Here is a 25,548-nt window from a genome sequence, read left to right on the forward strand (position 1 = left end):
TACTGACCTGCATTTGCCTTATCCTTCTGTACCTTCCCTGACCTCGGATTGTTACTGACCTGCATTTGCCTTATCCTTCTGTACCTTGCTTGATTGAAATTAACCCTTGCTGTGCTGTGCTGTTTTGAATAAACCTGATTCAAGGATATCTGGAGTTGGTTGTGGTTTGTGTGCCCAGGCGCATTACACTCTGTAGTGTTTGGCTTAAATATCTACAAAAATCCATAAACGGATAGCTCAAAGAAGTGATTCAACCCTTTTTATTCAAACAGTAAAGGAAAGCATTCAGGTTAACCAGTTACAATAATAAACCAAAAGAAATGGCATGAATAATTCAGAGGAATCAGTTATTTTTAAACATAATTTACATTACATTTGCAAACAGTGATCAGATCTAGAGAGCGCCCTAAATACCAGGCAGTACATGTAAATGTTTCTTACCTATGTATATGGTAATCTATTACATTAAATATTTACTGCATTACCTATGAAAAACAATTTTGATATTTGTACATGCCACATATATTTAGTAAAATATATAAACCATATTAGAAGTAGCCATGGAAGCACTTACCACAGTAAAATGCCATCCCTGAGGGATGTAAACAGGCCGTTGTTGGAGGGATCCATGGGCAGAAGATGCTTGCAGTCTGGGTCATCTTTAAGCTCCTTATTTATCCAGTTTGCAAAAGCCACTTTTTCTTCATCTGAAAGAAGCAGCAGTACAGTTGTCTACTGAGAGAATAGTGACAATCTGAAGATACTGGCTCGTCCTTTAATAACCCCAAGCTGGACCAAGAACTTTAGAGTATCAGTTACCAACCCACACAATGCAATGAACGCTAATAGATATTGTGTGTTACCTGAATATGAATGTTGTGTTCCCTGGCTGGAAATGGAAGAGGTTCCTCCTATGGCTGTTATCCCTTGCTTCCTGGTAATTGATTTTCGAAATGATCGGCTCACATCTTTACTTTTAAGTTCCTGCGCTAACTATAGAACAAAGCAAACAAATGAAGCAAATGTGTTTAAAACAAGAGTTTTGTTTCATGAATATGTTTAGTACATTGACATCCAAAATGTATTGTAAAATTATATTTTTAAAACTCTCCTTATAAGTCATTTTAGTTTTAAACTGGATACAGTCTTGAGCTAGCTATATAATTGAGCTGGAGCAAGAGTTTACTTAGCTCTGTGGAGTGTATAAAATTTGTATCTAACCAAATGGCTCCAAATAAATAAATATTCAAGTAAAGAGTTCTATTTAAAAATGTTTTCCCTTTTTTTTTCGCTCATAAAATGTATTTATTTCCTATTCGTTACCTATTGTCATCTGTGCACTTTTGACAATAGGCCATTAGGTGGCAGGGGGGTTCTCTAAAGCATTATAACCATTACAAACAAACCTACATATACTATCTTCAGACTTTTTAAATGGGTGGGGAATATTGATGAATGGTAAATATTGTCTGCAACTTTTTTCTTTTTTAAAATACACCATATATAAGCTGAATCTTTAAATCTTTGAATTACAAAGTAAAGAACCCTCTCTCTTGGAAGAAGCTGTTTTAGGAGAAAACTCTGTTGCACTCCTCTCTGAACAAAGAACCAAGTGATACAGCCATACTTAAAGGTAATAATCACTGGGCTAGCAGGAAACATTGTGTCCTTGTCTTACACAGTAGGTGAACCTATACATGTTGGATGCATGTGGCCAATCAGGGAAATTCAGGTACTGTAAATATCATCATACATTATTAAAGTTGCTAGTGTTTTCTGTGGAATGGAACATGAAAAGTATGCTGAGCTTAATGTCAGCCATAATATAACATTAAGAGCTTCCTGTGTGATGTTTAGGAGCCTGTGGTTAAGCAGAAAATGTGGAGTAGATGACATGGAGGTATATGAATGAGAAAATAATTATTAAATATTAATAACTAATAGCAAACTATGTATGTACTACTCTAGTGGAAATGCAATACTTAAGATTGACAGGTCAAACATTTTTCTAGTTTTGGATAGAGCGTGAAAGCATTAAAATTTATGTTAAGTGTTTCTGCTATCCCCTCATGACTTAAGAAGAATAGTTGCTTTTGTAGAAGATTTTGGCATTATGCCACAGTACTCGGATCCAATAATTATTTTAAAAGGAGAGCTTTATTATTATTATTGTTAATATTAATAATATAAAACAGGATTTTTATAGCGCCAACATCTTATGCATCGCTGTACATAAATAGGGATTGCAAATGACAGACTAATACAGACAGTGACACTGGAGGAGAGGACCCTGTCCAAAGAGCTTACAATCTAGGAGATGGGGGAATTAACACACAATAGGAAGGGGATATGTAGTGGTGGGAAAAAGTGAGGGTTTAAAAAGCCAGAGGAAGTTGGGTAGGCAAGTTTGAAAAAATGGGTTTTCAGTGCTTTTTTAAATGAGTAGAAAGTAGGAGCAAGCTGAATAGGACGACGAAGACCATTCCAGAGAGTTGGAGCAGCTCTACAAAAGTCTACAAAAGTAGCCGTGCCTGTGATGAGGTTATGAGCTTTGCCTTGTTTTAATGATTGTGTGTTGTTATATGATCTATCTATCTATCTATCATTGTAAAAACCTGCTTTTTTATCTCTAGACTGTAATATAATTTCTATTCCATGTCTGTCATGTTACAAATACTATCCCTGTAGTAAAACTTGCATAATGCTGTTTATGTTTAATTCAGGAAATTATAATGCACACATTTCTCTCTGTTATTAGGTATTACAAATGTATGTGGCATGTACGGTTAGGACTTTTTTGTTTTTAACCTAACATAGTATGGTCTATCACATTTCTTTTTCTGGATAATTGGTGATGAAAAAAGGTAATGGTGCAAAAAATAGTTTAATTGAGCTGGCGGAGCACAGGGAAAATGCTGGCGTGGAGTTGGGACAGTAGACTATTGGAGTTTTAACTTTGGACTTTAATGTTGAAGTTGTCTCAGTCTATATGTCACTATCTCTAATAACTTATTTCTTTGCAGGTGCTAGAAAAATGGCTGTACAACAGATACTATTTATCTGCTAAATTCAGTGCAAGAGTTTTAGCACATTTTTTTTTTCAGAATCCATGGCTACATGTTAGATTTATCAGTTTTCTCCAGATTGCTATGATTTGTGCAAAAATAACACTAAGTAGGTGGTTTATCAAAGAAAAAAATGTTCTACATTTGACAAAACAACTACAGTATATGTTCTGTCATTCTAAAGTGTTTTTAGGCTGACAGATGCATACAGTTGCAGGCTGAATAATATTTCAATAGATTTAAAAAATACTAACATGTTTATGGCTTATAAATATAATAGGTGTTCAGTATAAGCTGATTACCGTATATACTCGGGTGTAAGTCGATCCGAGTATTTTTACCTTGAAAAACAGGAAAAATTGATTGACTCGAGTATAAACAAAGGGTGGGAAATGCTGCAGCTACTGGCAAGTTTCAATAATCAAAATGAATACCAAAAAAATTACATTAATTGAGGCATAAATGAGGTATATGTTTTTAAATATTTATTTCAATATTACTATGATGATGGTATGATCTTTAATAAGAGATGTTATGGTAACAATGATTGCGCAGAGTGGTGGGCGATGACATCTGCCTAATATCTGCTACATCACTGGATATATATTCAGAACAATGAAAGGCTCCAATGGAAAATCACTTCATTACTCACTGCATATACTGCACTTATCAAAAGAATTGCTTTCTTAAAGACTCAAGAATATTAATATAAGATTAAATCTTTCTTCTATTAGACAAATAACACTTCTGTGAAGGCCCACATATATATAACTTTGCTATCATTTTTTATTTCAAATTCAACAGTGTGAATCCTAATGCAATATGTAAATGCAATGTGAATCCTAATGTAATATGTACGGAGCCCGGATTCAGTACGGACTCCGTACAGAGCCTGTACATTGGTGTTGTGATATCGGCCGCAGCATCCCAATCGTGCTGATACCTGACTGGAGTATAAGCCGAGGGTGACTTTTTAAGCACATGTGCTTAAAAAGTCATAAAGCAAATGATTAATATCATTTGCTATATGACTATAGCATATCCCCCCCTCCCTTCAGTTTGTCTTGTAATGAAGACTTCCCCACAGACTTTTGTTTTAAAAGAACTTCCACAGTCTGATAAGGGTGTTTTGTTTTTATCAACTTCTATAATAGGAATTGTTAGACAGAGAAAAACAGAAACATTTTAGAAGCGGTAAATATGTGTATTTGTTGACATAACTCGATTTTGAGTTCTTTGTTTAAAAGGCTGACACCTTTAGGGCTTATCAGATTGGGGGTGAGGTTGTGGTGTAGTTACCATTTCCTCACACCCCTGACCAGCACCTGTGGGTGAGACACTACATGTAAACTTTTCATCCACCACCTAAAGAAAATGAATAGGGGCAGCAGTTAGTGGTCCAGCACTCACTGCTGTAAAATATTTGAATGCTGGTTCCTTAAAAACTAGTGCAGTGGTGCCTGCATTACAGAGTCTGGAAGGGTGCCAGCTGTTGGGTGTCATGTGGAAAACGCTGGTCCCACTGCCGGTCTAAATAAGCCTGAACAGTGTACCCAGGATTGTATATAGGTTTAACTGTTTACCGTGTGAATGTCAATGAATATCAATAAGTAGGATTAGCTTTCATATTTGGGACAGAAAATGACATTTGTGTAATATGTGACATTTTATTTAGACAGAACAAATACCTGTGAGGTAGTTTTTGTAAGACAATAAAAAATTGATTTATTTGTAATGTTGAGTTGGTAATATTCTTAATTATTTCATCTATTCAAATTATCCAGTTGCTTAAATTGAACGTCCTGCCAAAATGTGTTTTTATTTGTTATGTATAGAGCAGAGAAGGGTGTACAGCTATTTTTTGTTGTGTGCATCCCATGATGGAGATTTTACTTTAGTTCCTCTAGCTCAGAGGTAGGCAAACTTTTGTGGCCACTAGGCTATTTCAGGGGTGGGCAGAAGCACACTAGGCCGGACTCTCTCTCGAGTCCCGCCCTAATGGCTCCGCAACCCACCAGGACCGCCCCCTGGAGAGTAATCCCTCTCCTCCATATGCATTGGGGAGGAGATAGATTTCCCTTTAGGGGGCATTATAAATTTACCCCGGCAGCGGGAGTATTATCGCTGGCCGCGGTAAATAGGGGAGCCATAGCAAGAGGAGGCTCAAGAGCAGCATGCGGGAGTAGGCCGGATTGGTCAGGAGGCGTTAGGCCGGAACAAACTACCAGCTAGGCTGTATCTGGCCTAAAGGCGGGAGTTTGTCGACCCCTGCTCTAGCTAGTATTAGTTAATCACATCCAATGGTTTTTTTCAGGTTTACTCACAAGTATATACTCCAAAATAATAGCCAATATATCTGTATGGGTCCCTTTTTCTCCAGGATTTGGTATAGCTTGTTGAGTGTGCCACATATATTGACAACTGCATGCAGCTGGGACTAACAATGTATACTTACGGCTACAAACTCCTCAAAGTCAATTTTCCCATCCTTGTTGCGGTCAGCTGCTGAGAATATCTTCTCTATAATTTCTCTCACCCGGTAGCCTGGCAGAGGAAGGTTGGCTTCTTTGAACAGTTGTTGAAGCTCATAGTCATTGACAAATCCACTATTGTCACAATCTAAAAAAGAAATACATTTCATTTATTTACTAACCATTAAACATAAGGTTACAGAAACACTGGAAATAGCATCTTATACCAATATGTTACCCCCATGGGTTTTACACAGCTTGTAAATTATTTAGCTCACTTAACTAAGGACGCATTTACACAGAGGGTTTGCAGAATAGATAGCTGATGGCCACTATTCCTTCATGGCCACAGCTTTTATTCATTAATTCAGTGTAAAAGTGTCTGTACTAAAAATGCTTTCTAGCTACTCACAGTGTGCATCTAAATTTGCAAGACTGATAAAAACAACGTCATTTTTTCGCTGAAAAAAACACAGCATCATTTAGCCTCCTCAGACCTACTGTCCCTTCCCGTTCTTCTCACTTTCATTCACTGGATTTCAGTTCTTTCAGTCACAGAGATGTATCATCAAATGTTGGTGTTAGCACAGCTTCCTGTGTACATACAGCTATGTACAATACCTTGTCAGCCCCTCTTATCAGCCATATTCTGCTTGTAGTACATAGGGAAGCACGCCAGGGAAAACAAAAAATAGGCATTTGCATCTTGTATAGTAAATGCTGTAAATGTCTTCTTCCCAGTAATAATTATTTTGACTTTTAAAGTTTAGTTTTTTTAACGGCTGAATTAATTTCCTTATCAATACAAAGAACAGGCATGCAGGGTAATATTTCACTAGTGGTTCTATAGCCAAATACAAATGTAACATTCTTTAGAAGCTATTCACATTCAATGATGTTATAAAGCCTATCCTTGGTTAGTTATACAGTTGTGATTTACTGCTGTATGCACAAAGTACAATACATGTAAGCCTTTTTTTTTCCTTATAAGGAAATGTTTTCTTTATAGATAAACTAGCTAGCAGCATTATTTCTCTCTCATCTGGATATCCTAAATAATTACCCACTAAGAGCTTTTCTTGCAACGTTCATTATGAAAGGAATGGCTTATAAACCCTATCTGTTGGATAATAAATACTAAAATAAAATATGCTTTCTTCCTATAGGTTATAATCTTGCATTTTTGTATTTTTTTCAAACCTACAGTGGGTCCTATGCTTCTAGGAAACTGCATAATACACATAGCAATCCCAGCTTGGCATATAATGGGGACCACATTATTATCAACATGGTAGTTCCACAACAGGCTGGTTAGGTAGGTTCATTGTAAAAAGGCTTGTCAGAAGGCAGACTTTGTATGGCCATCTTTGTAATTAACCTAACAAAAATTGCATTAATTAAGGCAGCAGAAGAGCAGTTATCTTCAGACCTACAGAAGGTAAAACCTTAGGCCTATTACTTCATTCAAATTGGGAAGATCCACTTATTAAACATATAAGGGCTATGACATGATATAATATGGTGCCTTAACAAGCGGCAAAGGGAGAAGAAAAGAAGGAAATTGGAGGATATTGAACAGTAAAATAGATACATATATATATAAATATATAAAAACCTGTCAGAGTGAGGATAAAATACAAGGAACAGACCTCATATGAGTTTTTTTTGTATTTGTCATTACCTCTGTCCTCCAAGTAAAAATACCACAGTCCAGTTTCTAGAAGTGCCAAGGCTATAACGTCTTTTCAAGGTTATTTTTGGGAAGCCTTGTATCTATTGCCTCCAAAAGCAAGAAAAGAAGATAAAGGCTGACTGTTCTCAAAAACTGATGGGAAGCTTTATAGTATGTATGTTATTTAAGAAAGCATGTTCCAACTCCCTGTGTATTTTGTCTAATAATGTTTACTCCCCTTGCCATCTCTTTTTTGACTACCAGCTGTATTGGAGGCTTCTTGTACATATTCAGGTGTACTTTTATATTTACACCCCCAGGTCTAATGCAGCACTTTTCTTTCTTTTCCTCCATAGTGCGGCGACCCACCTATATCTGTGCAACACCTTTGCAGTGTTACATTTTGCAATACATCTTGTTGCCACCCTGCGCTCCTTTTTAAATACACAGCCAAACCAGGAAGTAAAGGTAGATCCCCCCCCCCCCCATTCCAGTATACAGTAAATGGGGAGCACACATAGTATGGTGTCAAGTTATAGACACACACATGCACAGTGTCAGGGAAGATACACATATACACATGAACAATATGAGGGAAAACACACACACAATGTCAGGGAAGATACACACATATACATTGTTATATCCGAAACACATGCATAAAAACTTGTCATGGCAAAGTTGAAACATGCACACTGTGCTAGGGAAAAATTAGTACCAATTCTGTAGAGATCAAACTTCAATATTTTAGCTTGTATTACTGTAGCATAACTCTCTGACATTAATAATGATAACAGCCAGCCACATTTAGTGACTTTTGTCACTGTGGGAATTCTATCAAATCAAATATGATACATAGTATCAATTTTATAAAAAGTCAAACATTTTATAATGATACATTAATTTAGAATTTCAGAAGAATGGCCCTCCATCGTGATCAAGAGGAACCAGGAAAAAAATAGGAAGTCAGTATTCAATTCTGCTAGATACACAGACCCAAAGGGGCCAAAAGACAAGGGGCCTGTCTCTATGAATTTGGAGTAGCAGAGAGGACTTCGGCTGGGTACACATGTTTAATGATTGTCGTGAAAGATCATTTCCAACAACAAAAGACTTAATGACTGCTGTACATGCAGTGCCATTCTGCTCTAGGGAGAGGGGAGGGGGAAGAACGAGGGAGTGACATCCCCCTTCACTTGTATTGGGGTCATTTGTCATTCATAAATCTGCCAGGACAGATCCATGAACAACATTGAACGAGCGCTGTACACACGTCAGATTATTGTCCAATTTTAGCCCTGAGGCGACTGACAGATCATCTGTCAGTGTGAGAATCATCTGACGTGTGTACGTAGCCTTGAAGTTTTAGGCAATGTACACACGTGCAAAAATTTTAATTGGAAGGGATGTTTCACGATCCTTTCCAACAACAAATGCATGATGCATGAACGAGGGTTTTACATACAGCACCATTCTGCTCTATGGAGAGGGAAGGGGGAAAATGATGGAATAGCACCCCACTGCGCTCTCTCCCCGTTCACTTCCATTACAATTGTTCGTCGTATATCGTCTGTGGATCCGCCAGGACATTTGTTCGGACATTTGACGACAAGGATTGTGCACACACAAGTTTCTTGTCCGATATCAGCCCTGAGCCGATTGCACCATGAGAACCATTGCACTTGTGTACCTAGCCTTAGTCTGCAGGGACAACAAAATATAAAATAAATAAACAAACAGAATGTTAGAAAAAGAAAGTTGTCTGAAAACATTGATAATGGTACAAAGGCATGATATTCTCAAGATCCTATGGATACCAAACAAAACCACCTCAAAAAGAACAGCTAGGATTTCTGTTGACCCTGAAAACACGGCAGCTTGGGTGTCAACAGTAGCATGCTATCAGAAGTAGGCAGGATTAACGACCTGGGCGTTACACTGATGTCTAGATTTCTGTTCCAAAAGCGGTACACTGTTTTTCATGAATTTTTTTTTTTTTAAATTGAGACCTGTAACTTACAGAAATATGTCCGAACAGGGTTCTAGTAGATATCATGAATATAAAAAGTGTTTGAAACACACAATCATGAAAAAAAAAAAAAAATTACTTTTAATAAAATTAAATAAAAGACACAAAAATCAGCTTAAACAAGAATACATAAATAAATGAAAAATACTGAAAATGCGATAATTCGGTATACTGTATAGTAATATATTTTTCTAAAACACCTCCCTAGTGTCCGTCACATACCTATAGACAAAACCACATAAATATATTTTCTATTATTTTGTATTGGATTGGATGCAGGACTTTGTATTCAATCCAATACAAAATGAGAACAAAATTCAAACTCTCATTTTGTATTGGATTGATTACAAACTCCTGTATCCAATCCAATACAAAATGAGAGTTTGAATTTACCAAAAACATACTTTGTATTTATTTTGAATTATTTTTGTATTGGATTGGATACAGGAGTTTGTATTCAATCCAATACAAAATGTGTTTGAATGACTTTCAATTTGAATTTCCCGCACACGCACCGACGTCATCACCGAGGGACACGCACACGCTACGGACGGAGAAGAAGAAGCCGGCCGGCTTCTTCTTCTCCGCCGGCCAGCTTCTTCTTCTCGGAGAGGGCACCCAACGCTGGAGGACGACGCTGGAGATCGACGCTGGAGGATGACTCTGGAACATGACGCTAGATGATCGCAGCGGGACCAGGTAGGTGATCGATAAACCCGAACTTTTCTCACTGTATTTTCATACAGTGAGAAAAGTTCGGGTTTATCAATAATTGTAATTTTTTTTAACCCGAACCAAGGTCGGGTTTATCGCTCGGGTGGTTAAGCATCTGCATCTGGTAAACAATTAAACTTTTTAGCGCACATGCTTAAAGGATGGAAGGAAAGGAGGCTGAATACCTGGTGCTGGATGTCCATGTTTCTTGTAATCTTTTATTGTCACCATATACCATTATGTGTACATGGTGTGACATATTTGCGAATGTGTATAGTCAATTTTTCAAAATCCTGGGAACAATGTCAACATTTATTATATTGCTGTTTATTGTTATATTACAACTATAAAGCGACAGCAATTCACTTGTTGGTTTTGTCAAAATGAAACACAATAAGCCATTCACACATATTGGTTTTTGCACAGATGTTTAGCACTGGCACTGTAAAGAGAGCTTTGACTCTCCACCCTCCCATAATACCTATGAAAACCAGACAGTGATATAAGCTCTATGAATGCTCTATTACCAATATATGATTAACGCTGGTTTTAACAGGCGGCAAATGTATATTTATCTTGCAGATAAGTGATTGGAGAGGGAGGAAATTGCTTGTTTCCAAAGTACCGATATGAAGATCTGTTATTGTAAAGTTTATTCTTCAGTCTCCTCTACTTTATATTCCCACCGTTTCTTACCAAAGTTAATCCAACTCTAAACAGTGAAGGTGATATTTGTAAGAAGGGCTTATGTCCTCAATAGTTTCTGTGGTAGCAGCCAGAAAATAAAATGTATTAAACCGAGTGGCTATACTCTATGCCTTCTTTTTTTTGCACCAGGGTGGTGCTTAAACAAAATTTTTACCTTACATAAAAGGGTAGACAACCTAAAATCCTTGTTTAGAAAAAAAAGAGCTGCGGCGATCAAGACAGAATGGGAGCACACGTCATTGATCCTGGGAGACTTCTGGATGCTGTTTCCGCGCATGCCCAAAATTGGACATGCGCAGAAGCAGCATGCAGAAGGCTCCCAGGAGCTTTTTCTTTATTTGGCATACAAAAAAAATGCCAATCTCACTGCATGCGCAGTTACCCGATCCAGAATACCCAGAGGGATCAACGGATTTTTGAAGGTAAAGGTGAGTGAGTTTTTGTTTGTACCCAGTTTCCTTCCACTTTAAATTGAATTGATGGCCCCCTATTAAAAACAAATATGTGTATCTGGAATGGATCTGGTCCTGGATTGAAAACATTTGTTTACAAATAGCAAATTACTTTTATGAAATCCATTCCTGGTTTGCTGGATCACCCAACTTTACTAATGAAAGTGTATCCTCTCCAGCCTTGGAGAGCTTTATTAAATAGGCCCCAATATGTAGACTATTCTGGATGTAGACTACACCTAATAATAAAATTTAATGTTACATGAACTAAGACCTCTGTCAAAATTTTTATTACACTTTGCCATACATGATATTTTAGGGATATACATTGGGAATGGGATGCTGATATGTGGTGAGCCCATATAGGTATTGCCATAACATTGTATGTTTAGATAAACATTACCTATTTAATTATGAATAAAGTTTAGTCGGTTTACAGTAAAGTAACATGATGTTTGTTATGTGTTAGCTATGTCTGTCAGGAAATCAGCCTTGCCTTTACTTGGAAATGAGCTGATTAGGAGGTTTCATTTACTACAGTAATGTCAACAGCCGGGAGGGGTCATTCTGCCACTGCTGCAATGTGAAATACAGGATATAAATATATATTAGTTACTATAACTTTTTTTAGTCTTACCAGTATAATGCTGTAAAATAATTTAGAGGTGTCACTAGGCATGCATTCAGGCAAATAATTTCTATGCCTAAAAACATCCATTGAATAGAGATAGCTTCCATTACCCATAAATATAAAATGCAGTTGTAGTAGTTATTGAATGATAATTTGTTAGAAATATAAATGATGAAATGTTCTAAGTTGTAATTACTGGAATGTAATACCATTCAATGGAACTATGATACTTACCTCATCAATGATGTCATTTTGATTGACATTTTATAGTATCATTTTAAAACTGACAAACTGGGGACATTTAAAAAGAGGATATGATCAAAATTGCATAGGTGGAGATTACCTAAACAATCAGCATATACAGTAAAGAGATACAGAGATCTAAAATGTGTAAATCATAACTTTTTAAAGGTAAATCAAGCTTGCCTCTGTCTATTGTCTCACAAAAGCTTCTTCTTGTACTTTACTAATATAAAAAAAGGAATTAGATGGGGTGGGCCAACTTGCTTTATTTTTATAAATAATATATTTATTTAAATACAATATTATCTTTGTGCAGTTAGTATGCACATTGTTTTTGTTTTTTTTTGTGTGGTCAGGAAGGCAGGAGGTAAGTAATATATTTCTGTACTTTCACAGTTGCCAACATTGTTTCCACATTGACATTCCACAATGGTTTCCACATTGATTTTCTCTCTATTACTATTTCTTTCTGTGACTTAAAAAGGTTGAATTTCCAATAACTTTCTGTTCTGGAGACAATGGTTGTTGGTTTTAAACCTTCCACAATCTATCCAAATCTAAATGAGAACATTGGTTGTACATACTTATGACTCCCAAAGAGAATGTTTTCTCCCTACCCCAAAAAATAGTTATATTTCTTTTAAACTTAACGGTATTGTAAAAAAACTATCATCCTCCCCCCAGTAGAACCTGGTAGGCATTATCAAGTTACAAATCTGACCTTGGTCAGTTGGAGTTCCCAACCCTTAAGCAATCCACAATTGGCTTTTTGGTCAAAATATGCTTTAGACTTAAAATATAATTCAGACTTACCAATTTTGTCAAATGCTTCTCTGAGTTCTTCTAACTCTTCCCGAGTTACAGTAATTGTGTTGTTAGCCATTTCTAGGATCCGTCAGGGTAGGAATTCAAGAGGCTTTACCTGCAACCTAGGGGTAAAAGAATAGAGTAATTGTAAATAATAAAACGTAACATCAGCACTGTTTTATGTCTACCTTTTATTCAGAATACAGGCCAATCATTAATATATAAAATCATACAGTCTTGCTTACCTAGCATTACCTCACAACCATTGCCAATACTTTTGACTGGCCATGACATGGTGAATAGGTGGTGGTATCTGTTTTTAGTCCAAGTGCCCTCATTGTGTATGGTAAATGCAGGAATTGTCCAATGTATTTGAGCACAATGCTGTCTAAATTAGTAGCAAAAAACAAACTGTACATTAACCTATTCATATCCTTCTATAATATCACACGTATTTTGACAAAAATTGCACATAAATATGTATGTTATAGATATGTGCACTAATATATATAATGCATTTTCTATTGTGTCTTCTTGTGTGTATATTTAGCTTCTTGTGTGTATATTTAGCGGCTCAGCATTTCATACTATTTGTGGTGTTCCTCATTGGGACACTGAAAACAATTATTAAATTTCCTAATCTTGCTGTTAGCTAAACAATTCCAGTTACCAGTTAGAAATCGTTTATTATTACATGTTATAATTTATGTGTTCGTCCTGCCACTATCTGACATAAATATTTATGCAAGGATAAGTATACTACTGTGTGTCCTAAATCCCCTCAATGCTGGAAATCTGGTGCACAATGCTCTTTTTTTATTAAGGTTATCTCCAGGGAGCTTCAAAATTAATTGAGTAACACATAGGTTGTGTAAGTATTAGAATTTGGATTTCAGCCTCTTGTGGTTCTTGTACAGCAGAGTTCTGTAATATTAATACCAAATAGCTGGGTGTTTTTTTGTTACTGCATTAGTGCTAAAAAATGTGATTAACTTTTGTTTTTTCTTTTTTTTAAGTCATGCTGCTGTTTTTTTGCAATGCTTAAGGCTTTTAGTTTCATACCACCTTATCACAAGCTGTCTATTTTGCTTAACTGGGTATGTACTGCCAATGTCATAGTTTTGTAAATGTAAAATGTAAAAAAACAATCCACTCATTGGGACATTTAGATGGTTGGAGTAAGTCCACTGCGTGAATCAGGTCCTTGAAAGCACAACTAAGGCAAGGTGCTGTAATGTTTTAAAGCACCCTGATAGTTCTTCCCACCATCCATAACCTGGCATATTATACAGTGATCATGTCATCTATACTAAATATAAGAACAATCTATAGATCCATAAATAAATGTGAAACAAAGTTTCATGTAATAAAACCAGCATAAGGTATTACATATAAAATATTTCCTACAGAAAGGTTACAAGGTGTAAAAGTGTTAAATAGATTTAAATAAGCTTTATGTTATGCAATTACATTGAAAAGCTTCTCAGATAATTACATTAAAGGTGTAATAAAATGGAAGTGCATATTATAAATACAGTAGATTTAGTGAGCTTCAAGAATGTATGCAGTCAGCAATGTATTGATAAGAAGCATTAAATAATTCCTTTCCATAAAGCCACAAGTCCAAGTCACAATGTCACCAGGGAAAAGGTTCAGATTTACTATTATTGTTGGTTTGTGACAGATCCTTCAAGTTCAGATTTTATGGTCCTGGTAAATTTATATCCATAATGCACTGCATGGCTTACATGCTTTGTAGAGCCTATAGGCCTGATTTATTAAAGCTCCCCAAGGCTGGAGAGAATACATTTTCATCAGTGAATCTGGGTGATCCAGCAAACCTGAAATGGATTTGGTCCAGAATTCAAAACATTTGCTAGAAAATGACTTTGAAGAAATCCATTTCGGGTTTGCTGGGTCACCCAGCTTCGCTGATAAAGTGTATCCCCTACAAACTACACAGACAAAATTAGGGCAACCACCTCCTTTGCTGCTTTTTAGTTTGTGTGTTTTTCATTAATATAGTTTTTTTTGTTTAGTTACTGTCCATAGAAAACTTTTTTTGCTGCAAGCTTTTTTTTTGGGGGGGTGGATATTATTAGGATTATGATTTACTTTTGGTGTTTTTGCTTTTATTTTGTGTCAATAAGGACTATTTAAGGTTTTTGTGCCCAAAGCACAGCACTTTCTTGTTGCTGACTATCTGTTCTTGAACATGCATTTTGTTTACAGAACATCTGTAGTGTTTGCATTTAACAAAATAAGTTCAAGGCCCATTATATAATACTTTATGTAGTGTAGATTCTTTGTTTTGTAGTAAAATTCCTGCCTATAGCCTGTGTCTCCAGTCTGCCCCTACACTCGAAGACTAAATAGGAACTAGAGTTGCTGAGGGTCAGGATCTTGCATTGCTAACAGGTTGAAGACAAGCAAGGTAAGTGGAAGTTGCAAACATTAGCAGAGTAGCAATAACTAAAGCATCATCTAGAATAAATCCAGGGACTGAGAGCCAGGGTAGAGTCGGAAGCTGAAGTCAGGATTGAAAGCCAAAGTCAGGACCCAAAGGCTGAAAGCCAAGCAGGATCAGACACCAAAACCAATGATCAGGAGCCAGAATGAATGTTGGAAATCACAGGTTGTGAAAACAGGCTGACTGAAGATGAACATTCAGCATGGAAGCCGGTGAGCTTAAATTGAAACCTGACCATCAACACTTGTGCGAGTCCACTTGGTAAGAGAATCTTCATTTGGTTTTGACTCGCAGTAATACAGGTTTTAAATTAAATGTTTCACAGCGTGTCTTTGCACACAAGGATGTGAGGTAGTGGGGGCTTGGCAATAAACCAAAAAAATTGTTACAGAAACAAACATCAATTCCACAATAGCCACCCAGCTTCAAATGCCTTTGTTTTACAATAGCTTGCAATTAGTATTAAATATGACAAGATTTTATTAGCAGGTATTCCCTCCTTTCCCAGGTACTTCAGTGGCATTTGCCATTAATAAGTTTTGTTTTGCTGAATTTCAAGCATGATTTCTCAAACCCTTGGCAATTGAAAACTAGACAGAATTGCAACTCTCTTGGTCACCAAATGTGTAAATTCCAAGTCATCATATTTTACAATTATTTACACCTAATAACTTGTCTGCTATGAAGTGGAATTCATGCTGATTAGTTTTCCTTTGTTTTGGATAGAGTTATCAATTCTCCTAGAGTAAAGTTTAGGGCATTTAAAGCAGCAATAAGGAGACTGTCATTGATGACCCTAATATGTTTGGTTTCTGTTTAGGGAGGGCAGCTTGTTTTTTCTAGATTCATATTTAGCTTGCTTTAACATCAACAGTTCTGCTGTTTGTATATATTCAACAGTGCAAATCTTCACTGTACAATATTCTTCTATGGAATTTTATGAGGCTGTGTTCCCAGGCCAGAGACGAATAGAGATGTTTCCATAGAAGTCTTTCTTAGATAGAAGTCTAAGAGGTTGTAATGCACAGCTGGGACAGTGCAGAATTGCAGCTCTCAATGTAAACAAACAATAGAAGGCAGTCAGATTAAGGCGAATATATATCTATGAAGAGGTAAGGGACAAAAAGCAAAAGTGCACTTTGTTTTGAAATGCACTCATGAATTAAAATGTTTTCATAAATACCTGTTAAATTTACAGGTTAAAAAGGCCCATCACCATCTGCTACATTGCCAACCTAACACAGATAGGGAGTACACATATAGAATGATTTGAGAAACCTCCTGTGCCAGGAAAAAAAATGCTCTTAAGCAATAAACATCATCAACAAACGGAACAATTCTACTTTTCAGTAACGGCACAACGGTGCTTGGTCTAGTGAAGATTTGACCACTACACATCAGGCCAAATTCTGGCTTACATTTAAGGATAGTATACACATAATATGGGTAACTTATTTTCTTCCTATCAGTTATTGCAAGCAACATAGTAAGAAATTAGAGTAGATCACTAATATTATAACAAGTGGGGTTAGTGACAATTTTGAGCCCATAAATGGCTTCCAAAACGGCATGGATTCTGCAGCAACTGGTGGTAAAATATGTAGTTTGCCTTCCCATGCCTACTCATGAAGACAGCCTCATAAACTAATCAATCAGTAAAGTATTATATTCAGTCAACCTTTGGTTGCAGTCAGGAAAAAAAGTGTAGGCGATAGCTTAGGTGCAAGCTTTATAAAGCACTTTTTTTCATGCATAGTTTTTTACAAAGTATTAAAATCATCCTTATAACTTTACAGTAAATGAACAACACAGAAACCCACAATAAACTAAGAAATTTAAATGCAGTGTAAGAAATCAAGTAGTGTTTAAGAAAGAGAAAATACTACACCCACTGTCTCTTTGGGGGATCGCATAACATTTTTATTATCTCACTCTTCTAGGGGTGCAATAACTGCTCCAGCCCTCAGTGCTTACATGCCTTAAATTGTTGACACAATAATAAATTATCACTCACCATTCATTGGTGTTAAGAAATCTAGCTATCTACCACAGGATCTATTTATGCCCAAAAAATGCTGTGCAATGTTACTGACATGAACGAGGATAGGTCTAGAGATAGACCTTGGACCTTAATAAATATGACAGTTGACTGTTCTATTACAGTTATATGCTATAGAGCGGTGGGTCGCCAGCCTTTCGGACCTCACGGACCACTAGATTTAACTCATAGTTGAATTTAATACAATTAGATCTGTGAAAATAACATTTTCTTGTATGTAACTTTGTACATCGCTCTGCCTTGGTAAAAAAAAAAAACTTATTAGTATTAGTGATATTAGTCATAGCAAAGTTGAACATTTGCCAACATTAGGTGTAAAAACACCATCTAATATATTAAAGTGATCACTGTTTTTCCTATACAGAACATGAGTCAATGAGCCGTATAATTGCAGTACACGTTTATACCATTTCACAACAGAAAGCATACAAACAAAAAGAAAATAAATAAAACAATACAGAAGTAAGCATACCAGAAACAATATATGAACACATTAGAAACATACCTGAAATAATTGCTGGCTTTCAAAAGAATAAATGAAATTGCACATTTACGTCTTGCACCGTTCTGTAGAATAAAGACCTATCCTCTAGCTTGAACTTGGGAGGAAGACTTGACCAAGAGCAATGTAATAATTATATGACATGTGAACTTTGATCTGCAGGATAACCTGAGCACTGTATAGGTGTGGTCTGCTGATCAGCAGGCTGTATGGTGTCCTCATGGAAATATGAAATTGAAAGGAACAGCGGTGCTGCCAAATCTTAGACAGTGTCATGATAATGAATGCAATTAATTATGCTGCCTATAAAACAAATTCAGGAAATCATTGCATAGTTTTTTGTATTGCCTCGTTAGTAATGCATTATTACTAAAACCAGACATCATGTACTTGGTTTGGACAACAGACAGTAGATGTAAATAAGTCAGTACAAAACCTTCTAAATACTAGTTTACAGTTATTAAATTGGAATTACAGGAGTAGTAATTATATACTTAATATATTATAGTGTTATGATATTATCTAGGTAATTCTGAAATGTAGAGATACATGTACTGAAACATATAGCTTTTGTACCTAGGCATAATCATTGAGATGCTTGGGAGACAGCTGCATTTTTTTATTTTTTTAAAGGGGGGGGGGGGGGGGTTTTCATCTTTTTTTCATAATACAAATTAAAAGAAAAACAATGCATGCTGAATTAGAGTTTAAGTAACGTTGTAGTCTGATGAGAAGACACTGATGTGGCCCAATCATGTAAATGGTTTATTTATTTTAGATATATACTATATGTAAAAGTTTTTATATGAATATTAATAATGTCTTTGTTTTGAAAAAATGATTATAGAGATATAGTAATAATATAGTATTATAAATATATAGTATTAGTATTAGTGTAAATTGCTATTACATATGAACATGTGACAAAATGTTTATGTCTAAGAGCCTGGTACTTTGTGAGGTTTCTAAAATCATTTACAATTTGACAGGTGCATTGACTTGTAGCTGACCTGCTTCAAACAGCATTGGTAATCCTTTAGACCCTGCAAATTTTGCAACCCTGTTCGTACTTTTCTAACCATCTTTCTGCTTGCAGTGGTTGCACTGAAATATCTGAAATATACAGCTCATAGCTCATAATATATATATATATATATATATATATATATATATATATATATATTCATACTACTTAAACATGGAGTAAAATTAGTTAATAATATTAAAAATAGGAGCAGTAAAGCACATTATTTATATACTGTCCCTTTCTGTGAGTGAATATATCCGTGTGGCCTACCGCAATGATCAATTTAATTTACTTAATCAGAAGCCAATAATTGTGACCTAAATCCCATTATGCCTGTTTATCTAAGGCTCTTTTGTTACTACTATGTAATACTATATTTCACCCTCTTACATAAACTGTCCTGAATCAAGCACACCATGTTTGTTATGTGGTCATCTTTTTTATTTAAGGTTTATAATAAAAAAAATAAATAAAAAAAGCCAGCTTCATCAGTTTCAGAAGTATAAAGATACAGAGACCAGGTGGAGCTGCCTCCAACTTGTGTTAATGTGATTCTTTCAGCATGCATCTTAGTCAGCAATGAGCCACATGAGCAGGAGCCCAGGTAAAAGTTTTTAGTGTTAGTCATAAAGGAAAGGAAAATGACTGTATAAAACAGATAACAATAAGTGCTGCTGCCTGCTAACAATCTATGTAAAGTTCCCTTTTTGGGTTTAGGTTCACTTTACAAATCTCCTGACCATTGTCCTGAGAAAACAGCTGCCCACCTGCATCAGGAACTGAAAACTGCACGGACCAAATCATCCTAAGGTACTATAAAGAGATGAGTTTTTAGGGGGTAATTAGAAATGTGTCCCTATTAACATGGATATTTCATCTTCTTATACCTATACCTATCTTTTCTACCCTTACGCTGACAGCTTTCTCAAAAAGAAGGAATACGGATAAAACATGTGGAACAGAACATATTCATATTTGGTCAAGATGTCTATGTGTGTAATAAAGCCAATGAACTACTCTGAACTGTAAAAAAGTCAAGAGCAGTAAAGAAAAAAGTTTCTTCCACTTCCTAGTTGTCACTAGTAGATATGTCAGATAAACGGGTAATAATGATGCTTTTGAAGGGAAGAATAGGAAAGTACAAATATAGATGTAGGGAGAGAAGAACCCAGATAATTTTGTAGACTGAAGTAATTTGCCTCATTATACAGACACTATGAAAAGTTATAGTATCTATTGAGGCCATGTTACTTTCATTGCTGAATTCCAGGATAAGGAAATATTGTCTAAATATTTCTGTGCTGTGTAATGTGTATTTCTGTGCTGTGTATTTCTCAAAGATATGTGCAGTCATTCAGTGTGAAACTTTGTCTTTGTGCAGGAGCTTCTCATAATCAAGACCAATGGCTGCTTCTCTTTTTCCTTTTGCAGGGGGTCTGGTCTTCTTGCTTCTCTTTAGTTTACTGAAGGCAGCCTGTATGGTAAAATTTGTTGCAAGTTTTTTTTCTGGAGATCAGTTTTAAAATGTTGGGAAGATACGTGGGATAAGTGTGTATCTTTTGGGCCAACCAAAGTATCTAAAAGTTATCAAGAATGCAAACTTGGATAAAACCTTGAAAAATATTTGGTAAAATTGAATGTTCTATACTGTTGTGCCAGGAACATGTAGCATTATCCATAACAGAGAAACAATTACATTTGTTTGGTCAATTCCAGCTGTAGAAGTTGCTAAAATTGGATAATTATCAGCAGTGACTCATATATCTATCTATATGTGAGCTGTACTGTCAAGAATTATAAATACAATGAATCTAATTATCTCACCTACATAGATGCCTGGAACAAGAATTCAGCAATGAGCACATGTGGGTGTGACCAAATAAAAGTACAAATACCCTATGTGCATTTACATTCCCAAGTAAAAACATTGGGAAAGAAGGAAAGAGGTAACAATGTTTGGTTAAAGTGATCTCTCCAGGCACTAAGGGCAGACTTTGCTTTCTGAAGAATCTGTAACATCCAACAAAGGTTTTACGTTAGATGCCCAGTTCCCTGTTGTGTACTGTGGTTTCCCCAACTGGTCCTCACATCACTACATGTATAATGCAGGGGCTGGTTGAAAAGTGGAAAATACTCCTACTACAATAGACCGCGGTTTAAATGTAATCTGCCAAGTACAAAATCTGAGTACAAAATCTGACTGTTTAGCGTTTAAAGTAAACTTTCTTCCTACAATGTCCAGAAACAAGAATTCATCAGTTTATTGAGTGCATTTAGTAGATATTTGTGAACAGTCAGCATTACAGGATAATGCATGCTGCATACAGAAATAAACCAATTCTCAATGAGTACTTTAACCTTACTTCTTATTTCAAATGATAACAGCATACTGAGTCCTGATCTTTGACCATCATTTGTCTGATATATTAAACAATAAAAGCAGGGTTTTATAGCAGAAAGGGACAGGCATTTTTCCTTCTTCAATAAAACATACTCAACTGCCTGCCCAGTACCACAAACCTTTTGAGAAAATACTCCTAACAACATCCTACACATGCACACTGTTTGCTCCATTAATTTCCATATCTGCATCCGTACTCCTCATGAAGCCACCATGAGTACAGATCAATCATAAAACAAATAAATGTTGGACAGAGAATAAAGTAAAATTTACAAATCAAGAAAGAGGATTTGGGAAATTTGGGGGGCTATATTTTCAATATAATCCTGTTTTGCCTAGTTGTATATTCTATATATGATACAATTATTCTTGTGAAACTTATAGACCGAAACCAGTGTAATCTTATCTCAGCAATGCTATTTATTGCATATGATATTGGGAATAGCCTTGTAGTTGTGAATCTTCATCACACAAATTACAATTATTGTGGCAATTAGCAGACTAAGCATGTTAAAATATTCAAAACTGCACACTTGTTTTCTAAAGGTTGTTTTTCAATTGGGCACAGATACTACATAGTAAATTTAAAGTAATCATGTCACAAAACTAGACAAAACATGAGAACCTAACATTACAATAATTTTCTTGAGAGTCCCGAGATATAGAAGCAGAAATTAATATGCACAGCTAAGCATTTCTCATAAAAGTGAATTTTCCCAATCCTTTCTACCCATCAAACTTATGCTTACGGACAATCATTTACACATTCTTAGCAAGGAGTAAAAGAGTTTTAGAGAAGCCATCTCTAATCTCTCCAGCTGCTTGTAATGTAAAATAAAGAATAAAGAAACCCTCAAAGACAAAAACAGAGACTAAGAAGATGTGTTTCAGACATAATTGCTACATTCATGTCAATGTTGGACTTTTTTTTTTTTAAAAAAAAGAGAGAAATAGCTATGGGATTGGAAAAAGTGGAAAAGGTTAAATAGTGCTGTATATTGGAAGCAGTTTAAAGGGGTACAGCTACATGGGATCCTAATCTACGTACAACATCCACTGTATACATTTGCTGAGGTGCTTGACGGACAGTGTCATTAAAGCGTGCCTAAACGCAACATTTTTACTTTACATAGAAAGGTAGACGACCCTTCTAAAAAAATCATTTTTTTTTTGATAAGTGCAAAAAGGGTGCAGCACCGCCCCTTCAAGTTTTGATCGCAGTGCCACTTCACGCATCTCGGAAGGCTATGGCTGATCTTTCTGAAAGGGAATTTTTCCACCAAGGGGTAAGCGATGCTGATCTCACGCATGCACAGTGGGGCTCTCTTTTTTTCCCTTTCACAGCAGCTACATCACCCGATCTCACATCTGCGTAGTGCAAGATCGGGTGACGTAGCAAGAAGCCAAGAAAAGACAGACGAGAAAACAGAAGATGGCGGCGCCAAAAGGAATTCCAGGATGGTGCTGGAACAGATAGTGGGAAGGACCAGTGCCATCGAGGAATCTGGGGGAAAAAAGGTAAGTGTAATTTTTTAGTTTAGTTCCGCTTAAACAGACCAGCAGCAGTGCAGACCTCAATGATAGACCACCTAGTAAGAGATCCCCAATGCAGACCTTGGTATCGAACCCTCAGTGAAGACCTTAATGACAGTCACCTTTATGACAGACCCTTTCCTGTGTAGACCTTAGTAATAGACCCTCAATGACAGTGCAGACCTTGGTAATAGATTCCATGTAGACAGAGCAGGTTTGCTGGATCACCCAGTTTCACCAATGAAAATGTGTCTTCTCCAGTCTTGGAGAGCTTTATTAAATCAGGTCCTATAACTCCAGGATTACATTGTAGTCCTGTGGAAACAGTTGGAAATAGGCTGGCAGACTAGCCTTCTAATGTAACAGAAACTAGTAAGAAAATAAAAATTAAAGATTTCTGTGCCTCTGTTGTAAATGTCTCCAAGATGCCTGCATTAACAGGTAAATGAGGGTTTGTTTAAAGTGCTTTTACTGCTTCTTTAAAATACTTAAATATTTTAGAGGGCATAGTTTGGACAAATGCTTATGTAAATTTAACCGTATGACTGACTAATAGGTAGGCTCAAAAAGTGGGAAGCATGGGGAGAAAGGATGGACTTTTATTAAGGATTTATTTTCCGGTTGCACAATAATCTTTGCCAATCTTTGTCTTATTATCTAGACTTATTGTCTAGACTAAAGCACTGGAGGATAGAAGTGTTTCTAAATTTCTAGTGTGAGATTATGTTGGCACAAGCAATTTACTGATAACAATAATGTCATGTTTACAATTTAAAATTACAAATTATTGAAACAAATGATTATAGGTTAATGGGAATTCAAAATGTAAAAATGTCAATGTTGTCTGTGTTACTCTGGATTCTTTGAGCCCAATTTATTAAAGCTATTCAAGGCTGGAAAGGATGCATTTCATCAGTAAAGCAAGGTGATTCTTGAATGGATCTGGTCCAGGATTCAAAACTTTTGCTAGCTCCATAAAAAAACCTGCAATGGATTCCTTATGTCATATTTTATTTGTCTCCTACACCAGATCCATTCCGGGTTTGCTGGATCACCCAGCTTCACTGATGAAAGTGTATCCTTTCCAGCCTTGGGGAGCTTTAATAAATCAGGCCCAGAATCTGTGCATCAAACAGCATATTTATATATCAGTACAGTACAGTGCTTTTGTGTGTATTTCACTGAACTATGCCTAATGTACATTCATCCAACACCCTGTCATTAAAATATGACATCCATCATATCGAACAGCCTTGCCCACAACACAGGTCTGTATATGTGTCGTCATACCAGTATAAAAACAGCATCTATTTAAAAAAAGACTACATTTCCGTTTGCCAAAGGAGGCCTCTTTACCTTAACAAACACTCTGGGCTTTGGTGAGGCATGATATCAGCAATAAAGGTGTGGTAAAAGTTATTTTAAACTATATACACTGTTTTACTAAGTCTTTGGGCTATTGGAAAAAAATAGATTGTTTGAATAGCAAATGTAAAGGTTTAAGAATGCAAAGGAATGCTAACTCAAAGTGAGCCATTTGACAACCATTACGATATTTGTCTCATGCAGTTTAAAGTAAAGTAATTACAGTTAGTGATGTGCAGCAGATTGCAATAAAAAAAACAATAAAACGTATACTGTATAAAAGTATATGAATTCATTTTTTGTTTTTCTTTTTGTTCTTTCTCCTTATGTACTTCAGATTTGTTCTCTCTCTCTCTCTCTCTCTCTCTCTCTATATATATATATATATATATATATATATAAAGAGAGAGGTCAAATTATGCATAAAACTGACAAGTAGTGACGACCAATAATGTATATGTGACTACTACAATGATGACGTCACTACAATGAATAATATATTCCATTCATTAGGTGAACAGATGAGTTAATATCATTTTTTTTATTGCCAGCTGCTTTTCTGATATCTTTTACATTTTTTCTATAGCAGTTTTAAGGTAGATACATTTTCATCCCCCCACTATTTAATCATTTATTGTGGTCTTATATGTGCAATTGTTGTGTTGTTTTTGTTGTGATGCCAGGGGGTATTTAAGCTGTTGCCCAACTACCTGAAAGAAGCTTTACCTCCAATAGCTTTATCCAAAACCAAAAATAATGCATTGTCTGTATTGACGCAATCACCTCACTGCCAATAATGTGTTCCACGTGTCATTGGAATTGAGGAATTAAAACAAGCCAACAGCTGTAAAGGTGTCTGATCACTACTATGGGCAGCACAAGTTATACCCCCCCTCCCTCCTTAATAACCCCTCCTCCATCATTTCCCAGGTCTCCAAATACACCAAGGAGCCTGAGACCACAATAATTTGCCTTTGGAGGTGAGTCTCAAGTCTGGAAGATGGATCACATACATATGTTAGAGGAGAGTGCAGAGGGATTTATTAGACCCTTGATGTCTTTTTACCGAGAACCTGTCGCTCCACAATACTAAAGCATGGGGCTATTAGAGGCCTTGCGATAGTAATACTGTTTAGTAAAACAAAAGTCGAATAGAATAAATAAAAACAAAATTGTAGTCCCTATCTCCACTGCTATATAAATTTGCACACCAACAAGGCATGTGAATATGAAATCAATGATTGTGCCACAAATATTGGGCCTGATTTCTTAAACTCCCCAAGGCTGGAGAGGATACACTTTCATCAGTGAAGCTGGGTGATCCAGAAAACCTAGAATGGATTTCTTCAATGTCATTTAATCTAGCAAATGTTTTGAATCCTAGACCAGATCCATTCCA

General features: G+C 36.1%; 1 protein-coding gene across 3 annotated transcripts in view; it reads right to left on the minus strand.

The window, feature by feature from the left end:
• PLS1 (plastin 1) overlaps positions 1-25,548 on the minus strand; it is a 52,042-nt gene that overhangs the window by 21,800 nt on the left and 4,694 nt on the right. For 2 of the 3 annotated variants that reach the window (XM_072407919.1, XM_072407917.1), the window contains exons 1-5: positions 17,827-17,925; positions 12,799-12,914; positions 5,521-5,684; positions 864-993; positions 575-707 (exon numbers count right to left, since the gene is read on the minus strand). In XM_072407919.1, the coding sequence (XP_072264020.1) occupies positions 575-707; positions 864-993; positions 5,521-5,684; positions 12,799-12,868 (497 nt within the window). In that variant the 5' untranslated portion in view covers positions 12,869-12,914; positions 17,827-17,925. Of the gene's footprint in view, positions 1-574; positions 708-863; positions 994-5,520; positions 5,685-12,798; positions 12,915-17,826; positions 17,926-25,548 lie in introns of those variants that run through there. The other variant, XM_072407918.1, reaches the window with a different exon arrangement.

The sequence above is a fragment of the Pyxicephalus adspersus genome, chromosome 4, assembly GCF_032062135.1.
Source record: "Pyxicephalus adspersus chromosome 4, UCB_Pads_2.0, whole genome shotgun sequence".
Lineage (NCBI taxonomy): Eukaryota > Metazoa > Chordata > Amphibia > Anura > Pyxicephalidae > Pyxicephalus > Pyxicephalus adspersus.